The sequence below is a fragment of the Lichenostomus cassidix genome, chromosome Z, assembly GCF_008360975.1.
Source record: "Lichenostomus cassidix isolate B80296 chromosome Z, HeHo_3.0, whole genome shotgun sequence".
Taxonomy (NCBI): domain Eukaryota; kingdom Metazoa; phylum Chordata; class Aves; order Passeriformes; family Meliphagidae; genus Lichenostomus; species Lichenostomus cassidix.
The window spans coordinates 66,430,654-66,451,029 of record NC_139511.1 but is presented as its reverse complement, the minus strand read 5'-3'; the positions used below and the strand labels follow the sequence as shown (position 1 = coordinate 66,451,029).

The 20,376-nt window shown below is 47.4% G+C and overlaps 1 protein-coding gene across 7 annotated transcripts in view; it reads left to right on the top strand.

The window, feature by feature from the left end:
• The window catches only part of CNTFR (ciliary neurotrophic factor receptor), a 200,801-nt gene that overhangs the window by 83,653 nt on the left and 96,772 nt on the right, over positions 1 to 20,376 (top strand). Inside the window, exon 1 of one of the 7 annotated variants that reach the window (XM_085041927.1) lies at positions 1,292 to 1,360. The exons of the other annotated variants lie outside the window; for them this stretch is intronic. Within the exon in view, the coding sequence (XP_084898053.1) occupies positions 1,358 to 1,360 (3 nt within the window). The 5' untranslated portion in view covers positions 1,292 to 1,357. Of the gene's footprint in view, positions 1 to 1,291; positions 1,361 to 20,376 lie in introns of those variants that run through there. 7 annotated transcript variants of the gene reach the window in all.

The following is a 20,376-nucleotide window of genomic DNA, read 5'->3' as shown; positions in this document are numbered from 1 at the left end:
CCTAAGCATGTCCCACATCCCCAAGGCCATGGTTTGGAAGCATTCAGTCTGGAGAAAAGTCAAAAAAAGCTGTAAGCATTCAGAGATGCAAAAATCTCCTAGAGTAACCAGCCCTTGTGTCCCTGGGGCAATAAATTGAGGGGGTAAAACACAGTGTGGGAGCTTCAGGCTGAGTGCCAGGAGAAATGATCCTCATGGAAAAGATGGATAGATATCCAAACTGACTGCCAGGCAATTAGGTTATGGTTTCCACCTCTAGAGGTGTTGAAGAGCTGAGTAGATCCTGGTCAGGGTGACTGCACCAGGATGGTCCTGGGTGGCATGGAGAGTGTTCTCCTCTGGAAGAGTTTGGGCACCAGGCAGGCAATGGAGAACTGGTGATCCCTAAGCTCTTCAGCAGTCTATAAAGATGACTGGCATGACCATGTTACGTTTTTTTAAATTCCCTTTTTTTTTTTTTTTTGGTCAGGCTTGGATTGTCAAATAGACACTTGCCTTGTAATTTTTTACTTTAATAGGAATCATTTGTAGAGAGATCTGCTGAGCTCAGCATCCCAGCTCGAGCTTTTGCATTATGGAGAGTTGCTGTCTTTGCAGATGGATGAGTTTCAAGGATTTCTAAATACACAGGCCTATCTGTCTAAACAAAAGTTCAAATGCTGTGCAGTTCACTGGTTTGGAGCAAATGTCAAAGAGGCAGGACTGGGCTGTCACCACTAAACAAACCTCTGTCCCATTTTCTTCTGCGCTTTCCACAAAATCCTGCACGAATTTGGTGTGATCAGCTTGTTTCTATTTATGGGGTGAAAAACCAGTGTGGAGTAGAGCTGTGGGGTTTTTTGCTCTGCTTCAGCTTATGAAAGGGAGGAACAGTGCCACAATTGCTATAACCCCCTTCCTTTTCCAAAAAGCCTTTCAGGGAAGAGATTGTGACATTTCCTGAGAAGCATCTGTCTCTGTTGGCCTGAGATGCTGAGTTGATGCCTTTTCCCAAGGATTTTAGATGAAGATGAAGCTTGTCCGACATGCTCCGTTATACTGGAACATAACAAGCATTCTCTCCCTCACCCATGTGGTTGCTTGTCTCACTTTTCCTAAATAATACCCCAAAATAGGGGCTCCGGAGCCACTGCCTGCAGAAGTGGGACAAGCTTCTGCTGTGCCTCATGGGTTTCAACATGCTGCAGCCCATCTGAAAAAAAAATCAAAATACAATGGTTTGCAGACAGGGATGTCACCAGGAGGTGCCCTTGGGGGTTAGTGTTTAACTCCTGCCCTGACCTTTGTCCCTTTCTTTGCTGCAGCTCCGAGGGTAGGGAGAGGAGAATGTGCTTTCCCCAGTGATGCTTGTAATGGAATGGTGAGTTGATATTTGGGTCGAGGCTCATGCGTGTACCTCTCTAAGTCAGCGTGGATGTATTTGAAGGCTTCCAGAGCTAGTATCATCTCCAGATACTGGAGCTCATGGGCATGTCTACGGGAATCCTCCTCTTTGCTTAGTCCAGTTCACTGACAAGCCAGTGGAGGGAAAGGATCATCCTTGGCCATTAACCCCTCATGGGGAGGCTTTGCAGGATGGAGATAGCAGCCTGGCGTGGGAGACAGGAGACCTTTTTCCCTGACACCTGCATATGGTGCGACTTCGGCACGGCCTCTCACATCCGGTGTTTTCTGTGTGTTTTCCGAGGCGTTTTGTGTTTGCTCCTTGGCCGGTGCTGGGAGGACTGGATTGGAAAGGAAAGGGATTTTCATACTTCATCTTTTTCTCACCGGGGCCTGAAACGTGAGCGCCTCCGAGGCGTTGCCGAATGAGGTGGTAATGTGTTCATCAGCTGGGAAATCACCAGACCTCAGAAAACAGGGAGGGGAGAGATGAAGAGACACGAGGATTTGTGTCTGCCCACCTGCCCCTGGGCAACTGTGGTTTTAGGATGCAGCTGATGAATGTGAGGAGTGCAGTGTTGAAGAGTATCCCAATGGTGTTGGGAAAGTCAGGGATTCTACCTCAGTTTCCCCACAGCGGGCAGCAGCTGCTCTGGAGCCATTTGGACATGGCGTTCGTAGTGATGTGCTGGAAGTGGTGCTCCTCATCAAGGGTTGAGGGAGACATGAGAGAGAACCCAACTCATTAAATACCTAAATATACCAAAGGCGTGCCCGGGAGACCCTGACTGCTGCAGAGCATGTAATGACCCTTGGTTCTGTCCAGCCAGGAGCAACTTGCTATGGGAAACAGGTCTCATTTTCCTGTCTGGATACAGGTCTCATCCATAAGACCTCGTGCTGACTGTGGTGGTGTTTCTCTAGACCTTGGTGTTCTTTTTCCCAGCATGACTCTTCCTTCACCCACTCCCAGTGCCACCACACACCTATGAGTCTTCTTAGAAATAAAAGCACTTAATTTGTGCACTTAATTCTCCACTCTCTTTGTTGTGGGTCTACTGGATGCTCGGAGGGAGCACAGACCGAGATCCGGCTGTGCACCAGGTTCTACATGTGTAGATAAAGCAGCTTCAAGTCTCCTTTTTATTTTGTGGACTCTCTTGCCTTTCCCGTATTCAAGGAGCATTTTCGGCTCCCTTTCGTTGCTCTCTGCACCTCCTTTCTCTTCCTGTTTCTCCACCTCCTTTGTAAATTAAAGTCTGAGGCTCCACTCTTTCTCTGCATCTCATTGCTTTTATTGCCTGTCTCTGAACAGATACTCTTTACCCCTGATTTTTTTTTTTATTTTTATGCAGGATATCCAGGATTAATCAGAATGTTCCAGGTCAGGGCGTATTGTTGATTTACAGCGTCACATATAATCCCAGGTCTTTATATATCACCTTACATTTTGTTTGCCATTTTCAATGCAGCCACCGAGCAAAGGCTGACATCACTTTGCTGCCTCTTTTCAGCTAATTTAGGCTGCAGCAATGTATGTGATTAGTTCAAAATCTCCCTTTCAGCATGCAGTGCATTGCATTTATCATCACACCATGCTTCCTCAATGCCTGGCACTGCCGCTCGCTTTGATGGTCTCTCCTATCCATCGTATTCTTGATTAGCCTAAATAGTATTATCATCTGCCAGTTTTTCCTCCTCATTGCTCAGCCCCTCTTCAAAGCATTAATAAACAGATTATAGCATGCTAAGCCTCGTCCAAAACCACGAGGCACAGAGCTGGCAGTGCCAAGCTCCGTCCAGGCTGCTTTGGCTGCTTAATAAATTCAGGGTCTGAGACATGAAGAAGGTGATAGCAAAAGGAGACAGAGAAAACTCTCATGGTTTCATTACAAATAAAAATGTTTCTATTTTATGACATGCCCACATCGCTGCCCCATTCATTTTATGAATGGTTAATGCCAGTCTGCGTAACCAAATATGCTCTTAGTGTTAGTACTTTTAAATGCAACCATTGTGCATTTAAATCGCAAAGGCCTTTTTAGGAAAATACTTAGGACTTTGGTTTCATGGGAATAGCATATTTTAATATAAAAAAAAGTGTGGAGTATTATTGATATGTGATACAGTAAAACTATGGATGTGGACATACACTTGCCGTTAGATCAATAAATGTTATTAATGTGTAAAGATATAATTTTTATGTTTCTTTTTTTTTCCAAGGGGTTTTGTGGTTAGCTTGTATTTTGAGGCTATTGATGAAAGAAGAGTATTTATTTTGAAAAGTCAATGATTCAAATCAGGACAATTTTTTTAATGGGCTGTAATTTGTAAGCAGCATAATAAATTTTCTTTGTCATTTACAGAAGTATTTCCCTTTGTGCTCAAGATGAATGTGACAGACTTCAGGTCAATGGCTTTAGTTTTCCCTAAGGTAAATTATGGAGGTGCTGAGCTGGCCTCTTCAGGGTGAAAGCAGCTTGCAAGCAAAATCCTTTAAAATTTGCATCATTTAGAAAAGGAAGCAAGGCAAGAGTGATCACAGCCGCGTTCACAATTTTCCTACGTGTTGCCCAAATTGAATAAATGTAATTCTTAAAGTACATAGGAAATGTGGCAGAAATAGCACGTCTGTGCTCTGGTTTGCAGCCTCACGGCTTCTTGGAAGCAGCTGCTGCTCTGGCAGCTGCGTCAGCGTTAGCAGACCTGCGCTTCGTGAAGGTCCCTTCCCATCTGCAATCAGGATGGGTGGTTTTTTTGTACAGTATACCCTGGCAGTGACTTCTGATGTTTTTCTTCTGAATGAAAACACCATAAGAGTTGTGCCTTGTGCTTGCTGCAACCAACTGTTCGATGGTTGCATTGAGCAGCCTGTAATTGCTGTGCTGGGTGGAGGAGCAGCCTGTTGCTCCCTCTTCACTTCCCTGGTTTATTTTGTTTGTTTTGCTTAGGACTTTGCTATGGAGAGTGGAAACTTTGCTTGGGAAGTGCACTGCAGCTTGCCTGATCCCAAAAAACTCTACATAACCTGCTTTGAAATGATAGCTGGGAAGTGGGAGGAGAGCTCCCACCTTTAGGGGGGGATGCCCTACAGGGGCTGTGCACCCTCCAGTGGCTCTTGCTTTCATCTAGTCTCAGGCAAGCTGTGCTCTTCATAACCCTGAGCAAGAGCTGATAAAAGATGGGAGAAGGACTCAGTTGGCTTTATTTTAGTCTTTTCATTGGTGGGACCAAATTTCTGCTCTGACTGAATTCACCTTGGGCCCCTGCTCTTCAGACTCCCAATGCACTCCAGAGCTGTTGGGAATATTGTTCTTCCAAAACCTCCATTTCCCCTTTTAGACGATGGTGGTAACTTTCTTCTGCTCCTATTTTATTCAGTAAATAGGATGAAAATAGATGAGGTCATTGGTGTCTATACAGGCAGATTTGGCCTCCATTTTCTGTTTACTAGGACTGCATTAGTTATGAATAATGGCGCGTCAAACTACTCGCTCCAAGCAATTTATTCATGGGATTTGGCCCTGCTTGCTGTCTGAGAGTTGCCTGCCAACAGGATCTGATTTTTAAAATACACTTACAAACATGCAGCCGTTTGCCCAATCTGTTTGCAAATATATCTGGGCCTCTGGGTGCTCAGCCCTTCTCTCAGGGTACAGCTGGGCTCCAAAAATCACATCATGGTGTTTAAATCCCTGCATGGGCAGTGGCCATGTCCTTTGAACCAGTTAAAAGAGATGGACAAAAATAAATCATGGGTGATTTTAAAGAGTCTTCTTTCTCTTTTTGCCCCAGGGAATGTCATTATGTGAAGCTGGAGGCACACACGCAATCCCAAGCCTTTGAGACAGGATTCTTTCCCTGACCCAGGAGAGACAGCAATGATTTCTAGCTCATTTCTTGCCGTCTGGCAAATTTTACATCTGATTTTTTGCTCTGTCATGTCCCCGCAGAATAACCATTGATTTATGTAGCGTCTGAATCCAAAACAAATGCTGGATACCTGCATTGTCTCCAAGAAAGGGTCCTGCTCCCCAAACTTGGATTAGAAAGCCAAAACCAAAGGGAAACCCTCGGTTTCTGTGATGCTGGTGAAGAAGGGATAAAATAGCCCATGTGGGATGGGATGCAACCACAGGCCAGCCCAGCTCTGCTGCTGCTAGGATGTGCCCTGTGCGCTGCTCTTTTGCCGCGCATTGCTCGCTTGATTGATTGCTTAATTCGCGCACTTCTGCGATAGCGACTGTCATGCAATGGCTCTTTTGTCATGCTGGACTGAAGGATTTTATTCCTGGGAGGCAGTTTAGGCTCCGTGATGCTTCCCAAGAATGCCTGGGCTGTTGTTCCCATGGGCCATATTTGGAAATCCCAACCGTTTCTGCTTGGCCAAAAACACCAGTTGATTTTAAGGGACGTTTTGTTTGTGTTATTGTGCAAGTTTCTGGCCCCTGATGGTCTTGAAAGGAAAAAAAAACACATTCCCAGCTCTCAAGACATTTGTGCTAATTAAACAGCAGGGAATTTGCTTCTCTTCACCACAGGTTTGATTTTTAGGCTTCTGTCAGGCTTGTTGCACACAGATTTCTACAAACCTCATTAATATGGATGGTGGATGTCGTACAAAGTTGGGCAGTTTTTTCCTCTCAAGGCTGGTGGGTTACAGACTGAAGATTAGGGATGTATTCCCACCACCCAGTCCCATTTCCTGCAGTTCCAGATCCCCTCTCTTGCCTCTCTAGGAAGGAGGCTCCTCAGTTTATTAGGGGGTGATTTATGCCAGGAGCCTGTCCAAGTCCCTTTGTGCTGCTGCCTCTCTCCTTGGATATAGACGGATTTTGGGAGAATGGCATCCCAGCCAAGACAGAGAAAAGGATGCACAACCTCCCCTGGGTACCACACCACAACTGAAGGTCTTACTACTTCTGTTATTAAATTCTGGAGCCACTGGTGATCTTGGGAATCCCCCTTTGTCCTAGGGAAATGAAGCAGTCCCTGGAAAGCCACCAATGGGTTGGCCTTTGGTGGTTAACCTCTGCTGCCAGCGGAGCAGGCTGGGTGCTGTGACAGGAGAACCCTCTGGATTCCAATAAATGCCCTGGTGTTACTTGCAGTGTTGGCACCACAGGGGCAAAGCCCCTCCTGCCCCAGTCTGGAGCAAGGGACTGAATCCTTCAGCCCACATCAGGGCAAGCCCCTGCTTCTTGCTCCAGCAAGGTCTCTGATTTTGACCACAAATTCCCCTTCTTCATCCAGGAGATTCTCCCTGAAACAGCCCCCCTTCCAAGGAATCTGAGGGGTTTTTTTCCTCTCCCCCTCCCATGTAAAATCACACAGTCAACAAAATATTTTCCAGCGCTAATCCTCAGCTATGCAGGAGGACTCCTCCGGCCCCGCGATAGTAGGAGAGAGACAGATGTTCAGCAGATAATTAGTGCAGTTGTGCAGCACTTTCCTGCTCAAAGCCTGCATGCCAGAGCCTCCAAGTAAGTTGCTGTGTGTCTGCCTGCATTGCTTTGTGCTGCAAGACCTCTTTGGAAAACTAGCACCAGCAGGACTTGCTGCTTTAGGAGACACCATGTTCCCCAGAAAAATCCTCTCTTGCCCCAGTTCCCAGAGCCATTTCTCCTCCATTATCCATTAAAGCATCACCGAGATTCTCCAAAGTCTTTTTCCTGTGGGCTTTCCCCAAAAGAGGTGCTTTTTTTCCCCTTTTGGAAGTTTTCTCAAGTCAAGGGTTAAATTTTGGGACGGAACCAGCTTCTTCCCACTGAGGATAGCAGCACTAAATGCAAAGGGAATTGACAATTTTGGCACAGGTCAGGGAAACACTAACAATTTCTAGAGGTTTCATTTCTTAATTTCTACTTTTGAGTTGTTTTCAGAAGCAGCCAGAAAAGGCATAAGCTGATTTCGGTTGAAAACCAGGGAAGAGGAGTCCTGACTCCTATTTGACAAATGACATGAAGTTGGATTGCAAATCCTTTGCAGAAACTGGGCTTTGTGGGAACGGGTGGATTCCTTTTACATTTTTCCATGGTGGTCCTGAGGTCCATCACCAGCTTAACTGTTTTCTAGTAATCGGTTTGTGTGGGTGTGATGGCATCTTTTAAAAAGCCAGGTCATTCACAGGGCAGTGGAGTGCAGCTGGGGGTGTGACATGAGCCTGTCCCCACAGTGGGCTCCTACACCAATATCTGAGGGTGCCTGTGAGGAGAAAGTGCAGCCACAGTGCTCAGAGGTGCCCACAGTGTTAGAAGCATTAGGTCCTCCTGCATGGGAGGTCCTAATGGTTGAACTCAATGAAATAAGAGGTCTTTTCCAGTCTTAGTGGTTCTGTGATTCTTGGTTTATGTGGTTCATTTCCCCCTGACTGGGAAGGAGTGGAAGTGGGGAATGCTATTCCAGTTTCCCAGGGCAGCAGCATCACCCCTGAGGATGAGCACCTGAATCTCTTCTGGTGTCAACAAGACCTGCCCAAATTTCCTCTGTGGCATTCCCCACCTGCCTCTCCATCCTGGACCCCATTGGATCCCAGACTAGAATATTTTGCAGACATCCTGCCCCTCTAATATCTGCTGCTCAGGTAAAGAAGGGCTATGCCTATGGCAGTTTATCAAGGGAGTGATGAGAGCTGGCAGCTCATTGCACCCATATGAAGGCAGCCTGGCATGGGTAGACCTACACCAGCGTCACCAGAGATCCTTTAACATGCTGTCCAGCAAATTTAGTGCTGTCTTTTAAATTTTGGTTATTTACACAGAAGCACTGCTTGCCTTTTGTGTGCTCATGGGGTGGGGATGACCTGAGAGGAGCCTGGCCATGTTTGGGCCCAGTAGTTGGAGCAATTTGTAGGTTGGTGAATGGAGTAGCAACTGGAGAGCTGACGAGTGGAGCCAAACCTCTTATCCTTCCTCTGTCCTCCTCTAGGCAGCTTTGTTGCTTGCTCAGTATTCACCATGCAGCATGAACTGGCTGTTCACAGCACCTAGTGCTCTAAGATTAGTCTTTTGGGGTTTTTCTTTGTTTAAAAAAACACTTTTTCAACAAAAAAAAGGGCAGCTTTTGATGTATGTCATTCCTCCCTTTTTGCATATGTTCATTTTTGATTCAAACACACTGTTGAAATCTTTCTTCCCTCGCAGAGCAAAATCCCCTGGAAAAGAGCAGAGCTTGCTTGTGTGCATTTATTTTTACTGGATCTTGAAATAATTTGTTATTTAAAAGGAGAGAGCGGAAAAAAAAAGCCTAGTTCCTGATTGAGACCATTGAGCATTACTGTGATAGAACCAAAAATAATAAGGTAACGAGCAGCTCTAACCTTAGCTTAATTAACACATCATTAAGATCAGGTGCGTGTAGAGTTAGCAGCTCAGTGTTGCTGTGCCTGGCATGATGCTCTTATGGGTGAACTGGGAGGCTGGACGACCCAAGAAATGCATCACAATTTATTTCTTATTTGAGTGTTTGTCCTTTAGCCCCAGTGTATAAACTAAGGAATTTCTTCAGGGCAGACCTGCAACACACTCGTAGCAATTTACAGGTACGAGTGGGAAGAAATGAGTATTGTGAGAAAGGGCAGTGTGTGATTAGGAAAGGTTTGCTCAGAAGTGCAGGCAGGTCCAGATCTGGATCCTCGGCTGCTGAGAGCAGTCAGGAAAATGGGAGATGACTGAAAGCTTTTAGTACCAGAGCTATTTGTTGACATCCGAGGCAGATCGCTTTCTGATCTCATCTCCCCTTGCGCTGGGCTTGGAACCAGAAGGAGAGGTAAATGGGTCAAGATTCCCAGGGGGGCGGTGAGAAGGGCCAAAAAGCAGGCGTCCACGGGGGGAAAACAGTCGATTTGGCAGGTCTGGAGTTCATTGAGAAGTTATTGCTTTGGAAGGCACAGGAATATCTGTTGGGAGTCATAGAAGAGTTATTGGTGTTGGAAGTTATGATGTAGAATTATGGTGGAGGATATAGAGACCCTTATAGAAGCTCAGCAAACCTGTGAATCCATCTATCTAAGCACCCTCAATTCCCACTGAAATCCTCTTGGAACAATAATAATCATTTAACAAAGGAAATGGTTTTTGACCCAGACAACTAAATGCATTTCCGCTTAGTGCTTCCCAGCCCTCGCCTGATGCTCAGCCGTGTGTTGAGGTTGCCTGTTATTTTCCCAGACATCAAAGGCTTTGAAAGGGAAAAAAAAATTCAACTGGGGAAAAATTGATCGTGTGCCATGAAAATCTACCCTGAAAAGTGCAGTCTGAAGAACAATTAGCCAGAGGTATGCAAACAGATTGCAAAGGAAAACACAGCCATGGGGGAGGATTCCCCTGGGAGAGGTGCTGTACCATGCCCTGCTGGTACAGGAGTGGTTAAGGAGGATGAGGGCATTGCAGGGACTTTAATGTCTCCTTTCATCAGGTTTTGTTAGGGTGGGCAGTGGAGGGGGATCTACTCCAAAGGAGTGAGGTCAGGAGGGAATGGATGAAATCTGGGGCTTTGCTCTGCCTTTGGAATGCCAGGTCCTGTCTAAGACAGCAAAACAATACAACAACAATACAACAAAAGGCCAAAGAGCACCATGCCCTGGATGGAGGGCCTGATCTGCTGCTCCACTCTCTCCTTCAGCTGGGGCTCTGAAGTACTGCCTTTCCTCTAACAGGAGGTGATGGTACCCACACACAGCTGCTGTTGGACATCTCTAGCAGAGACACCTCCCTGCACCAGCTATCCTTCTATGAAGCCCCTTTTGGGTGATGAATATTTAAAGCTAAATGATAATTTTGGGTCATGAAAATTCACTTTCTGCCTGCAAGTTACAACATCTCTTCCTTGACAGTGGAGAGAAATAAATCCAGCCTTGTGTGGTTCTGTTTGCAGAAGATACTGTGAACATTTGGGAAGGACCTGAGTCCTCCCTGCAAAGCCAGTGCCATGGGGCCACATGCAAGCACTGAGTTCATTTTGCCATTGCAATCTCATTCCTTTATTTTTTTGTGTATTTTGGACTAAAGAATGATCATTCTGAGAGGGGATCAATAGCTCAGCCGAGTGTTCAAGTTATTAACTCACAAACAAACAGTGTCAAGGCTGTTGGGAGGAGGAAGAATGTCAATTTTCTGTGCAAATGTTATTGCGAGGAGCCATCAAGGAGTGTTTTATTTAGCAAATCAGGGCTATAGGAAACTGCTATTCCCTTGCTGGGAGAAGGGAGAGAACGGGGGAATCAAATTATGTATTTGGTAAAGTGTCTCAGGGGGGTTAACCTTCAGGCTGAGGTCAGCCTGAAGGGACCATATGGGGAAGGATGTCATGTGGGAAGGATTCCTCTCTTTTCTTATCCATCTGCCCATCTATCTTTGCTTCCTCCAGTGAAAAAGCTTTCTTCTAAGTCTCCTCTCTCCTCTTCCCTTGTTTTTGGGATGATTGCCTTCACAGGCAAAGTACAAAGTACAAAGAAGTTGTCCTGATTCTTTCCATAAGAGGAAAAAGAAGTGTTGTCCTGTTCAAGCCATCCTCCATTGTAGATAGATAATAAAAAATAGGGAATCACCCACTCATCACCCTTAGGGCTATCCACAGAGCAGGGTGTGTGTCTCTTCCTCCTTTGAATCTTCTCCTCTTGTTTAGACTGGTGTGCCAGCATTTTGCATTGCTTCAGATTGTTTCAATCTCGTTGCCTTGTGCCCATGATGAAGAGTGGCAGAGGGCTGGACGGCCAGGCTGGCAGCTGGGTCTGTCCCAGTTCCTAGCAGATCCGACAATGCAATAAAATCTTTGAAATCCTAGCCCTTTTCCCCTGTTATTTCCCGTGTCAGCAGTGGCTCAGTATGTAAAATGTGTTACCAAGGTCGGAGTGTATGCTTTGAAATCTCAGCTGCCACAGAGGAGGTGGCTTTGCAACACATAAAATGTAGTTGGTGTCTTGCCACATCCCAGACTTGCAATGTTCCATGCAGAGTGCTCTCTTGCCTGATGTATAGGAAGTTCATGGGGGAAAAAGCCCTCTTTGTCACTCCCCTGCACTCATGTTTTTCCTGCTTCTAAAAACAGAGCGGGTGAGGTAGGATTTCTCTAATGTCTTGGTGAGGATCTCTCTTACTGAAGTTTTTGCAGCCAATGTGCTAAACTCTTACCCTGTGAGGGAGTTTCTGTGACAGCAGAGAGCACTGGGAGAGCTACAGCAGGGAAACCCTGGGGCTGTCTGCTCCCTGTTAATGTGTTCCCTGATGAGCTTCCAAACACTGGTGTTAATGTGGGGCAGAGCATGTGCTGGTGCTATTCCTCTGCCCTTTTCAGCAACATGAGTTGTGTGCTCATTTTGGGGAGGCAATGCCCTGCTCTGGCCCAGCGTGGGTGTAAGGGGTGGGAGAGCTCCTGACCACTTACACCAGCTCACTCTGCACCACCAGGAGCACTCTGCTCTCCATTCTGCTGGTAAAACCTTACAGGTGGCAGGTCCTCAGGAAAACCGAGCCTGATGTTTCCAGGGACCTTTACAAGCCCATAACAATACAGTGGAAAAGAACCTTTCTACTGCCATGCAGCCTTCTGACATTTAAAATAAAAAAGCATGCAATTGAGGCAAACATCTTCCAGGGTGTGTTAGCTCAGCCCTGCATGATCTGTCTCTCGTGAGGCCTCTATTTCCACAATCCTGTGGGGTTCTGTGGCTATATTGGGTAAACTCTTACCCACTGCAAAGGAGGTCTGGCTGCAGTGGTGCATCACAGCCTGGGAGCTTTTTTTCCCCCCAGAAAGCAGCCAGCCAGTTTTTGGGATTCACAATTGTACAGTCCTGATGCTTTCTAGGTGTGTAAGGCAGAGGGGCCCAGTGCTCCTGTACCCAACCATTGTTTCTTTTCTTGCTGAATCACATCTCTCAAGGTAGATCAAGGTGGATTTTTAGGTTTTGATTTCCTGGTTGCTGGAAGAAACAGATGTCATGTCAAACCCACTTGGCTGCACAATTGTTCCCTTACATGCCCTTTGCTCATGCATCTTTACATCCCAGGCATGCTCCTGTGAGCATTGCAGTGTCTTACAGGCTGATGAAAAGCCTTTTCCTCAATTAGACATGGAAAAATAGTGAAGGGTGGCAAGGGGTTCACATCCAATGGACTGCCAGTGCAGGATCATGCTGGGTTCCTGTGAGGAAGTGCATGAGGTGGGTGGTGCCTTGTTGAGCAGCAGTCATGCCCCAGACAGCAGTTGTCTGCAGTTTTGTGTTGCATTTCTCACCCCAAATGCAACTTGTTTCCAAACACAAGTTGGCAGTGACTTCCTGCTGTGCACATCATGCTCTCTGACTCAGACACCAGGAGAGCTCAAGGTGGTGGTGGTTTGCAGGGTAGAAGAGGGTGTGTGAGGAGGGAAAACAGCAAAAGTTTCTCTCTTGGATGAAACAAGAAAATCTGGCCATAATGTCCAACACTCTATTCCACATAAAACAATTCTTTAAAAAAAAAAAAAAAAAAAAGAATGACCCCTTCATATTTTTGCAGAGCTCTGGTCCCAATCAAATAGCTGGACTGGGGGAAGCATTAGAAAATGGGGGAACAATCTCATGTTAGTCCATTGGGAAAGTTAATAGACATTTTCCATCCCAAGTTTGTAGGATTCTGGGCTTTTTGCAATAGCTGTTTCACTTAAACCACAGCTCTGTGCATTGCCTTGCTCAAACTGACGGCTCCTTCCCCTCCAGCGGCCCCGCTTGTCTCATTAAAGCTCCCACCTTTCCGCTGCTCAACTGAAAATCAACAAAGGGAAATTTAGGCTGGATATCAGGAACAATTTCCTCAAGTTGACCGTGAAAATGCCTCCAGGGAGGAGCAGCGGAGGCTTCATTGCCTGCAGTGTTTAATGGGTTTCCCATCTAGGTGTGGGAGGGAGGGCAGCCTGTGCTCGGGGCAGTCTGGAGAATGCTGGGCATCCCTGGCTGTGGGCAATGGTCTTGCCCTTTTTTTGATCATTTCCCTAGGGAGAAGCAGAGCAGGTGTTGCTGATTCTCCTTCCTTACTGCTCTCACCCCAATGCTTCAAGCATGTCAGTGCAGTGGATTTCCCCATTAATAAACCCTGAGATAACTCCCTGCTTGGGACAGCGACCGAGGCATATTTGAGTTGAAACAGCATGTGTTCACTAGCTGTCCAAAAACTGATTTCAGGTGAGAGTAACTCCACACATGTGCTAGAAAAAGCAAGCACCTTCAATCCATGACTCATGTTCTTTCAGCATCTCATCATTAGCCCTGAGTTCACTGGAAGGGGGTTTTGCTCACAGTTTTGCTGTCTCAGGTTGGCTTGGTTTGGCTTTTCCCAATGCTGGGATGAGGCTGTGGCTGCACTGCTGGGTATTGGTGCTCTGGTATTTATTGTATGGATGGAACAGTGTTTTTCCAAAGGGAGTGTGGTGTCCTGCTCCATGCCCCATCGCGGTGAGTGCACAGAGCACAGTTGGGGCTGAATCCTGGCCACATTTTCCCTTCTCTACAGCTCCTAAGGAGCAGTCACTGGAGAGGGTCATAAAGCATTCCCTTCCTGGGGAGTCTGGTTGTGGCATGTGGCTGTGTTGGAATTTAATTTCATGCTGGACTTTCAAACTAGTTATTTTAATTGGAAATGCTGTGTCTCGCGTCAATTCTCCTTGACCAAAAAAGGGACAGGGAGGCTGGAGGAGCTGGATTACAGAGGTCAGTCAGTTTGAATGGAGCAAACCATATTTTCCTGGAGTGACTGTTTGCTGTAGAATTACCATGGATGATGCTTTGGGGCAGAGGAAGCCTGGGAAGGAGCAGGAGTAGTCAGGGCTGCCATTTCTGGCTGGTGGTGGAGGCAGAAAGTGCTCATGAGTTGAACAGTTCTGAATCAAAGTGAAGCAAACATCCTGAAGAGCTAAGCTGAGGGGTCAGCTTGCAACTCAGACAATGTGAGAGATGGGAAGAAGAGGCAAGGAGGAAGAAACTTGAAACCTAAGGAGAATTAAACCTTTGCTTAGACTCCTGCAGCATGTTGGAGGACTCCTTGGAGATCAATAGTGTTGAGGAACAGAGAGCCTAAGCATCTTACAAGTGTATTTGGTCTTACCTTGGATCACTTTTAGCCTGGAAGCCTGGAAAAAAAGGCAAGAAAGATCTCATAGTTCAGCATCCCATCATATGGTTGCTGTTGCAGGAGCTTTAAAGGGAGAAGAAACCACATTTATGGTGTGAGAGGGAGAGGAGTGTTTCCACAGTCCACGTTCCTCATGGTGCCATGTGAGTATCTTCTGGCTGCTCATAGGCATTCCCCTTGCAGTGACCTTGTGAGGCCATACATATGACAGAGAGAGAAACCCCAGGGTTTCTGGGGACCACCATTTCAGGGTGTTGGCAGGTAGTATCCCACAGTGATTTTTCTGGGTCACATGTCCTTCCTTTCCCACCCTCCCTCCACAGCTGGTGTTGAATGAATGCAGAGGAGGACATTTAATCCTTTCTTTGAATATTTCATAACCTAAGGCTTAAGGGTACAGTTGAGTATGGCCTGTGGGGGACAGGGAACAGTTGAAGGTCCTGGTCAGCGTGACAGGAGGTGGTGTCAGTGCAGCAGCCGCCAGGCTGTTTTAAAGCAGAACCCTCTCTAGATAGCTTTTAAAAATGTACGTGATATCTCACAAAAACATGGTCGGGGTGTGGATTCCAGCTGTGCACTTCAGAGATTTCCAATCTTTTGTTTCCCGTGCATGAACCCAACGCACTAATCTGCAATTTGGGTCTGACTCTGCTCTTTGCTCCAGCCGGTGGAGCTGTGCCGGGAAGTGGGACGCCACGTGTGACCCGCAAGGGCTCGGCAGAGAGCAAGCCAGGAGCAGCGAGGGGGAAGGGGAGCAGGTCGGACTTGATTTCTATGGCTCAGTTTGCAGAATGCTGTCTTGCTGTGCAGGGTGCTGCTGGGAGATGGGGCATCTCCTTGGATGCTCTTCTGAAGACCGTGGATCCTTGCAGCAACCTGCCGCCCTCACAGAAGAAGCACAGTGTCAGGGCTCTCCCAGTTTGCACCCACATCCCAGCTCTCTGAGGAGGCATTACTTGGAGTCTTGCCTTTGGTGCAAAGATGTGCCCTGAAACTGCAGGCTTTGGGCAGCAACCCATGAGGGTATAGCTGTCACTGATATGAGTGCAAGCAGGCTCTGAGTAGGGGCAGAGCTGGTGCAGAGCCCATTTCCCTCATGTGTCACAGAGGACGAGCATGATGGAGGTACATCTCCATGCCTTTTCTCTATTAGCATTGTTCTTAGCCCTTCCAAGATGGGCCCTGGGTGTCTTTGCCCTCCTGGGCAAAGGAGCTTCATGGGCACACAGCATCCCTGGGGAGACTTGTGAAACATGATGAAGACCTGCAGCCTAGCACAGGAGCCAACACCAGCAGGATCTGTGTCCAGCAGTGTGGAGCCAGGGTCTACAGGCTGTGTGGGCAGCTGGGCACATGGACCTCAAGAGTGTCTTTGGAAAAGGAAGCCACAGCCATGCAACACAAGCAGGGCTACAGGCTCCGGTAGCATGCTGTGGCCTAGTAATTCCCTTTGGGAAGCCCAGATGCAGCCCTGCAGCCTTTCCCTAAACTTTCTTAATATTGTCACTGACTTCAGCAACATGAGGGTTTCCCTTGTGCCATGAATATTTGTCTCTCAATGGAAGTGACATTTGTTTCCTGCAATGACGACACTTTGCCCTTCCAGAGCCAGCTGAATTCTTGCTAATCCTCTCTTCCCTCGATTCACACATTTTTTCTTCGTTCTGCTCCTAGACCACGGCGCTTTGCTAAGCGTCACAGTCAGCAGCAGGTAATTTAAGCACACATCTGCTTGCAATCTGGGAGGAAGGAGGGAGGCAGTTTGTCTTTGTTAGAAGCCTGGCGGTCATGGCTCTTTACTTACCTGGTGGCATTAAGAATTTTCTGTGGCTCTGTGGGGGCCAGGTGGGAACCAGGGGTCAGCTGGGATGGGGACACGGTGCTTGGCTCTGATCCCTTGCCCAAGGGTATTGTTGGGGATGTCAAGCCAGGGTTGATGTGCTGCTTGACCCACCTTGAGTGCTGATTCATGCCAAGTTTGGCTTCCTTGTCTCTCTTCCCTTAGGTTCCTTTCTTGTGACTGCTGGGCTTTCAGCCTTCTCTGGTGAAGGCTCACTGTCCTGCTGGCTGATGGCACCCAGGTCTGATAGGCAAAGAAAGCCACTGGAGTCAGTGTCCAGACCCATTCCCTTATTTCAGGAAAGCTCCAAGGCTTTGGTCCCATCCCTGTGGATGAGACAGGGAACATAGAATTCACAGGAGGAGGCTGGAGCTATTGCTGGGGGTGTGGGGGTGCTAAATAGCACAAGCCTGTAGGAGCCCAAGGCTTGTCTCCTTCCAGTGCTTCAGGGCAAACTTATTTCAGCAAATCCTCCATCCCCTATTGCTATTCCATCTCTTGGGCTTCCTCTTAATACACTGAGCTGCTTGGTTTATTTTTGGAGCTGCCCACTCCCCACCAGCAGCACAGACATGCCAGAGCATTTATGTGTCAGAAAGGCTGAAGGTCTGGAAATCAGGAGGTAACTGCTGATTTTCCTGGGAAAATGAGAACATGTCCCTGTGTTTTTCCAAGGAACTGTAGGAGTGGAGCAATGCTGAGATGCTACCATGAGCAATTTGGGCTGTGGAAGATGCTGCAAACCTGAACAACTCCTCATGCACCCCTTGCAGATCCCTCCTTTCCTGCTCTAGTCCTGTGACTAGTTTTTAAATGCATCGAAGCCTTTCTTCATGTTTTGCTAAGTTTAGAATGTTTGCCTTTTCTCTCAGTGTCCCAAAACAGCTGCTGAATGAAAGGCAATCTTTTTCTGATATTCAATACCATAAGCAGGAGTGATTTGAAAATGTGTTGATTCCTTAGACTGTGGGAAAAAGACCTGTACTGCTGGCAAAACTGGGCTGAAAAGTAATGTGGGTTTTTTCAGGGTGGGTTTTTTTTTTCTTTCATTTTTTTCAATAGGTTCATGGAAAAACAACTCATATTTCTTCATTGCTTTGAATTTTCCCTGGAGGATTCTAAGGGGCTGAAGTCTTGTATTTCTATACACTTGTTTGCAGAGGCGGCAAAACGCAGTGGATTCATACAAAAGCCTCAGATTTGGCAGTACTGGAAAAAGGGGATCTGCATAATGCCCCAAAGCATCATTCTTACAGCCCACAAAAGCCAGACATCCCAAGGGGAGCTTGATGCCAGAATTATCTGAACTCACAGCCACATCAGTGGGGTGAAGTGGCTGTCCCATGGCTGGTGCCGGAGCTGTGCTTCCTGTCCCTTGCTTTGACACAGATGTTTTGTGTCACACTTGGGTCCACTGGCACAGTGCTGGGGCTTTCCACTCCCCGTGCCTTCAGGGCATCCGTGAGGGAATTGTTCCCACCATCCGGCTCGACATTGCTAGCTAAGTGTGGGGTGAGAGGCTGATACCCAGGCCTGGTCCAGATGCTGTGCTGCTGGCTCTGCGTGGGCTTTCCTCCACCCAGACAGCAGCCTCAGGTCCTCTAAAGATTGCATGTTTGAGATATGTGTAATATTAGTCCACGTAAATCACATCAAGCCCATGGTTTCCAGCACTGCTGGCTTGGGCTCTTGCAGACTGGCTTGCTGTCACTCAGCCATGGGCCGTCTAGGTTAGCTTAATGAGGAAGCCAGACTAAGATGAAATAATTAATGCAGCTGTAGGAGTCTTTGGGGAATAAGGGAGCTGGTCCAAATCTTCCTCCCCAACCAAAGCACTCCAGGCCTTTGTGAAGGTTCGGAAATTCTCCATTTCCACTGGGTGCTGAAGGTGGGTCTGTGGTCCTTCCAACCCAGGATGCTCCCGGGAACTCTGTGAATCAGCTGCATAGGCATGGAGATCTGGAGCAGCTTCAGGGCAGCAGCTGGGCTGGGATTGTGAGCTGGGAGCTTTGCGGGGGGTTATGGGTGTTTTGGGAGGGTAAAATTCCTATGAGAAGAGTGAGGAGAATGGTGCTCTGGAGGATGCTCTGTGGTTGGGATTCTCTTGTTGGCCCCAAGAGTGGGGACATGAGCCAGAGATCTCTCACTCAGAGCTGTCCCCACTCCACCAGTGCAAATGGGCACTGACAAGGGGAGGCACCCACTCCCACTGTGGTCCTGCTGCTCAGCACGAGCCCAAATTAAAGAAGGTTTATTTAGTAAACCCATTCCAGGATAAAGCTTTTGATTTATAGGCGCCGCGATAGCGCTCCAAGGAGAACTTGTACAACTTTAACTGCATTTTCTCAGCATCACACCAGCCCAATAAAAGAGAGTTCATATGCGCTGCACAAATTCTCACTTCCAATATAAAAAAGGTTTTATGAGACTGGAAGTCTCACTGGCTCTGCGGGGCCGGGTGTATTGGCGGATACTCCGCATGACAGACCCTTGATTCCTCTTTGAGTTGTCAGACTTCAGTAGCATTTACAGCTATTTAGCTATCAAATTTTATGTGCAGCTCTGAGAGAAATGTGTCTTTTAAATACTGCTCTGTCTCATAAACAGCAGTCTGTTAAACCATGTCACTGGTACAAGCAGTTCGTGAAGTCCTACAATGCTATCGCCTACAGGTCCACTCGTTACCTGAGCAGCAAAGTGCTGAACAGCTCAACAAGTTAATTTCTCGATCCAGTTGTCTTGGCTGGAGATTAGCTTGCCAAGCAAAACCTGGTAATAACCATGCTCTAGAAGCCCACGTTCAGGTCATGTTTTAGGTAGAGTCTCACTTGCTCGGTGCTCACTCGGACAAAGATCTGGTGTTTGTCATCTGCGCTATGGTGACATCAAGAAGCCATCAGCAAGTTCACATCCCTGATTTTCCAACGCGAAACTTTGAGGCTCAGGATCCTCTCCTTTCTGCAGAAAGACCCTTTGGTCTTCTCTTTGGTCCTTATCCTCAGAGAAGGAGCTGAAAGCAGGGTATTTCCAAGGTGCTGTCCTGGAAATTTTTGATGAAAAAAATCCCTTCACTGCCCCTTCAAACCTCCCCCTAGGATATCCCTTTCCTGTTGCTTTCCCCCTCAGTGCTTCTCCCAGCCACAATTCAGGGGAACAGCATGTTCCACGTTGCATCTCCACTCTATTTATTTGGTGACCCAAGCTGAGCCTGCTTGTATCAGATGAGGAACAGAAGCTTGCTCGCCCTTTTTGCCGATAGTGCAATCACGCCAACTCCAGCACTAGGACATAATTTATGGACTCTGAGCAATAGTTCGGCGCTGAGCCAGACATGAGCTTTCAGAGTCTTTTATTTCATTCTCTACTTTTTTTTATTTTTATTATTATTATTTTAGTGTAAACTGGTAACTTTATGTGTGTGTTTTTGAGCCTGCGCCACCTGGAAGGTGCAGACGGCGCAAAGAGCTGGGGCTGTGGGTGCCTTCACCCCGAGGCGTGGGGTAACGAGCTCTTGGATGCCTAATTGCTGCCGTGCGCTGCAGACTGGGAGGTTTGCTCTCCCATTGCTGCCGTTTCCGTGTGCAATGAGCCGGGAGGACAGCAAGGAAATATATATATATATATATGTGCGTGTGCAGCATGGTTATTTTCAAATATGAAATTGCACCTGCAAAAATAGAAGCCAGGAAAAGGACTGGCAAGCAGCTTGGATCTGGGAGGCGCCATGCGTGCGGAGCAGAGATGGAGACGGCGTCTCCGAGTTCCTTTCCCATGCTCGCGACGCCTGATAGTTTTAGCGGACATTGCTTTTCCTCCCGCTTGCATTTCAATTAATCATCTGCTTGTCAGCGCTCTTCTCCCCAGCTCCCCTCCCCGCCAAGTCCCGGGGAGCGCTGCGCACACATGCAAAGCGCCCATGCACGCAGGCTGTGTGCTGACGGCCTTGGCCGCTCATTAATCACTTACTGGTGTCATGCAAGGCGGTCCCTGCAGAAGGAAGTTTGGAAAAGGGACAGACAGCCATCTCCTCGGTCTCCACTTCATCAA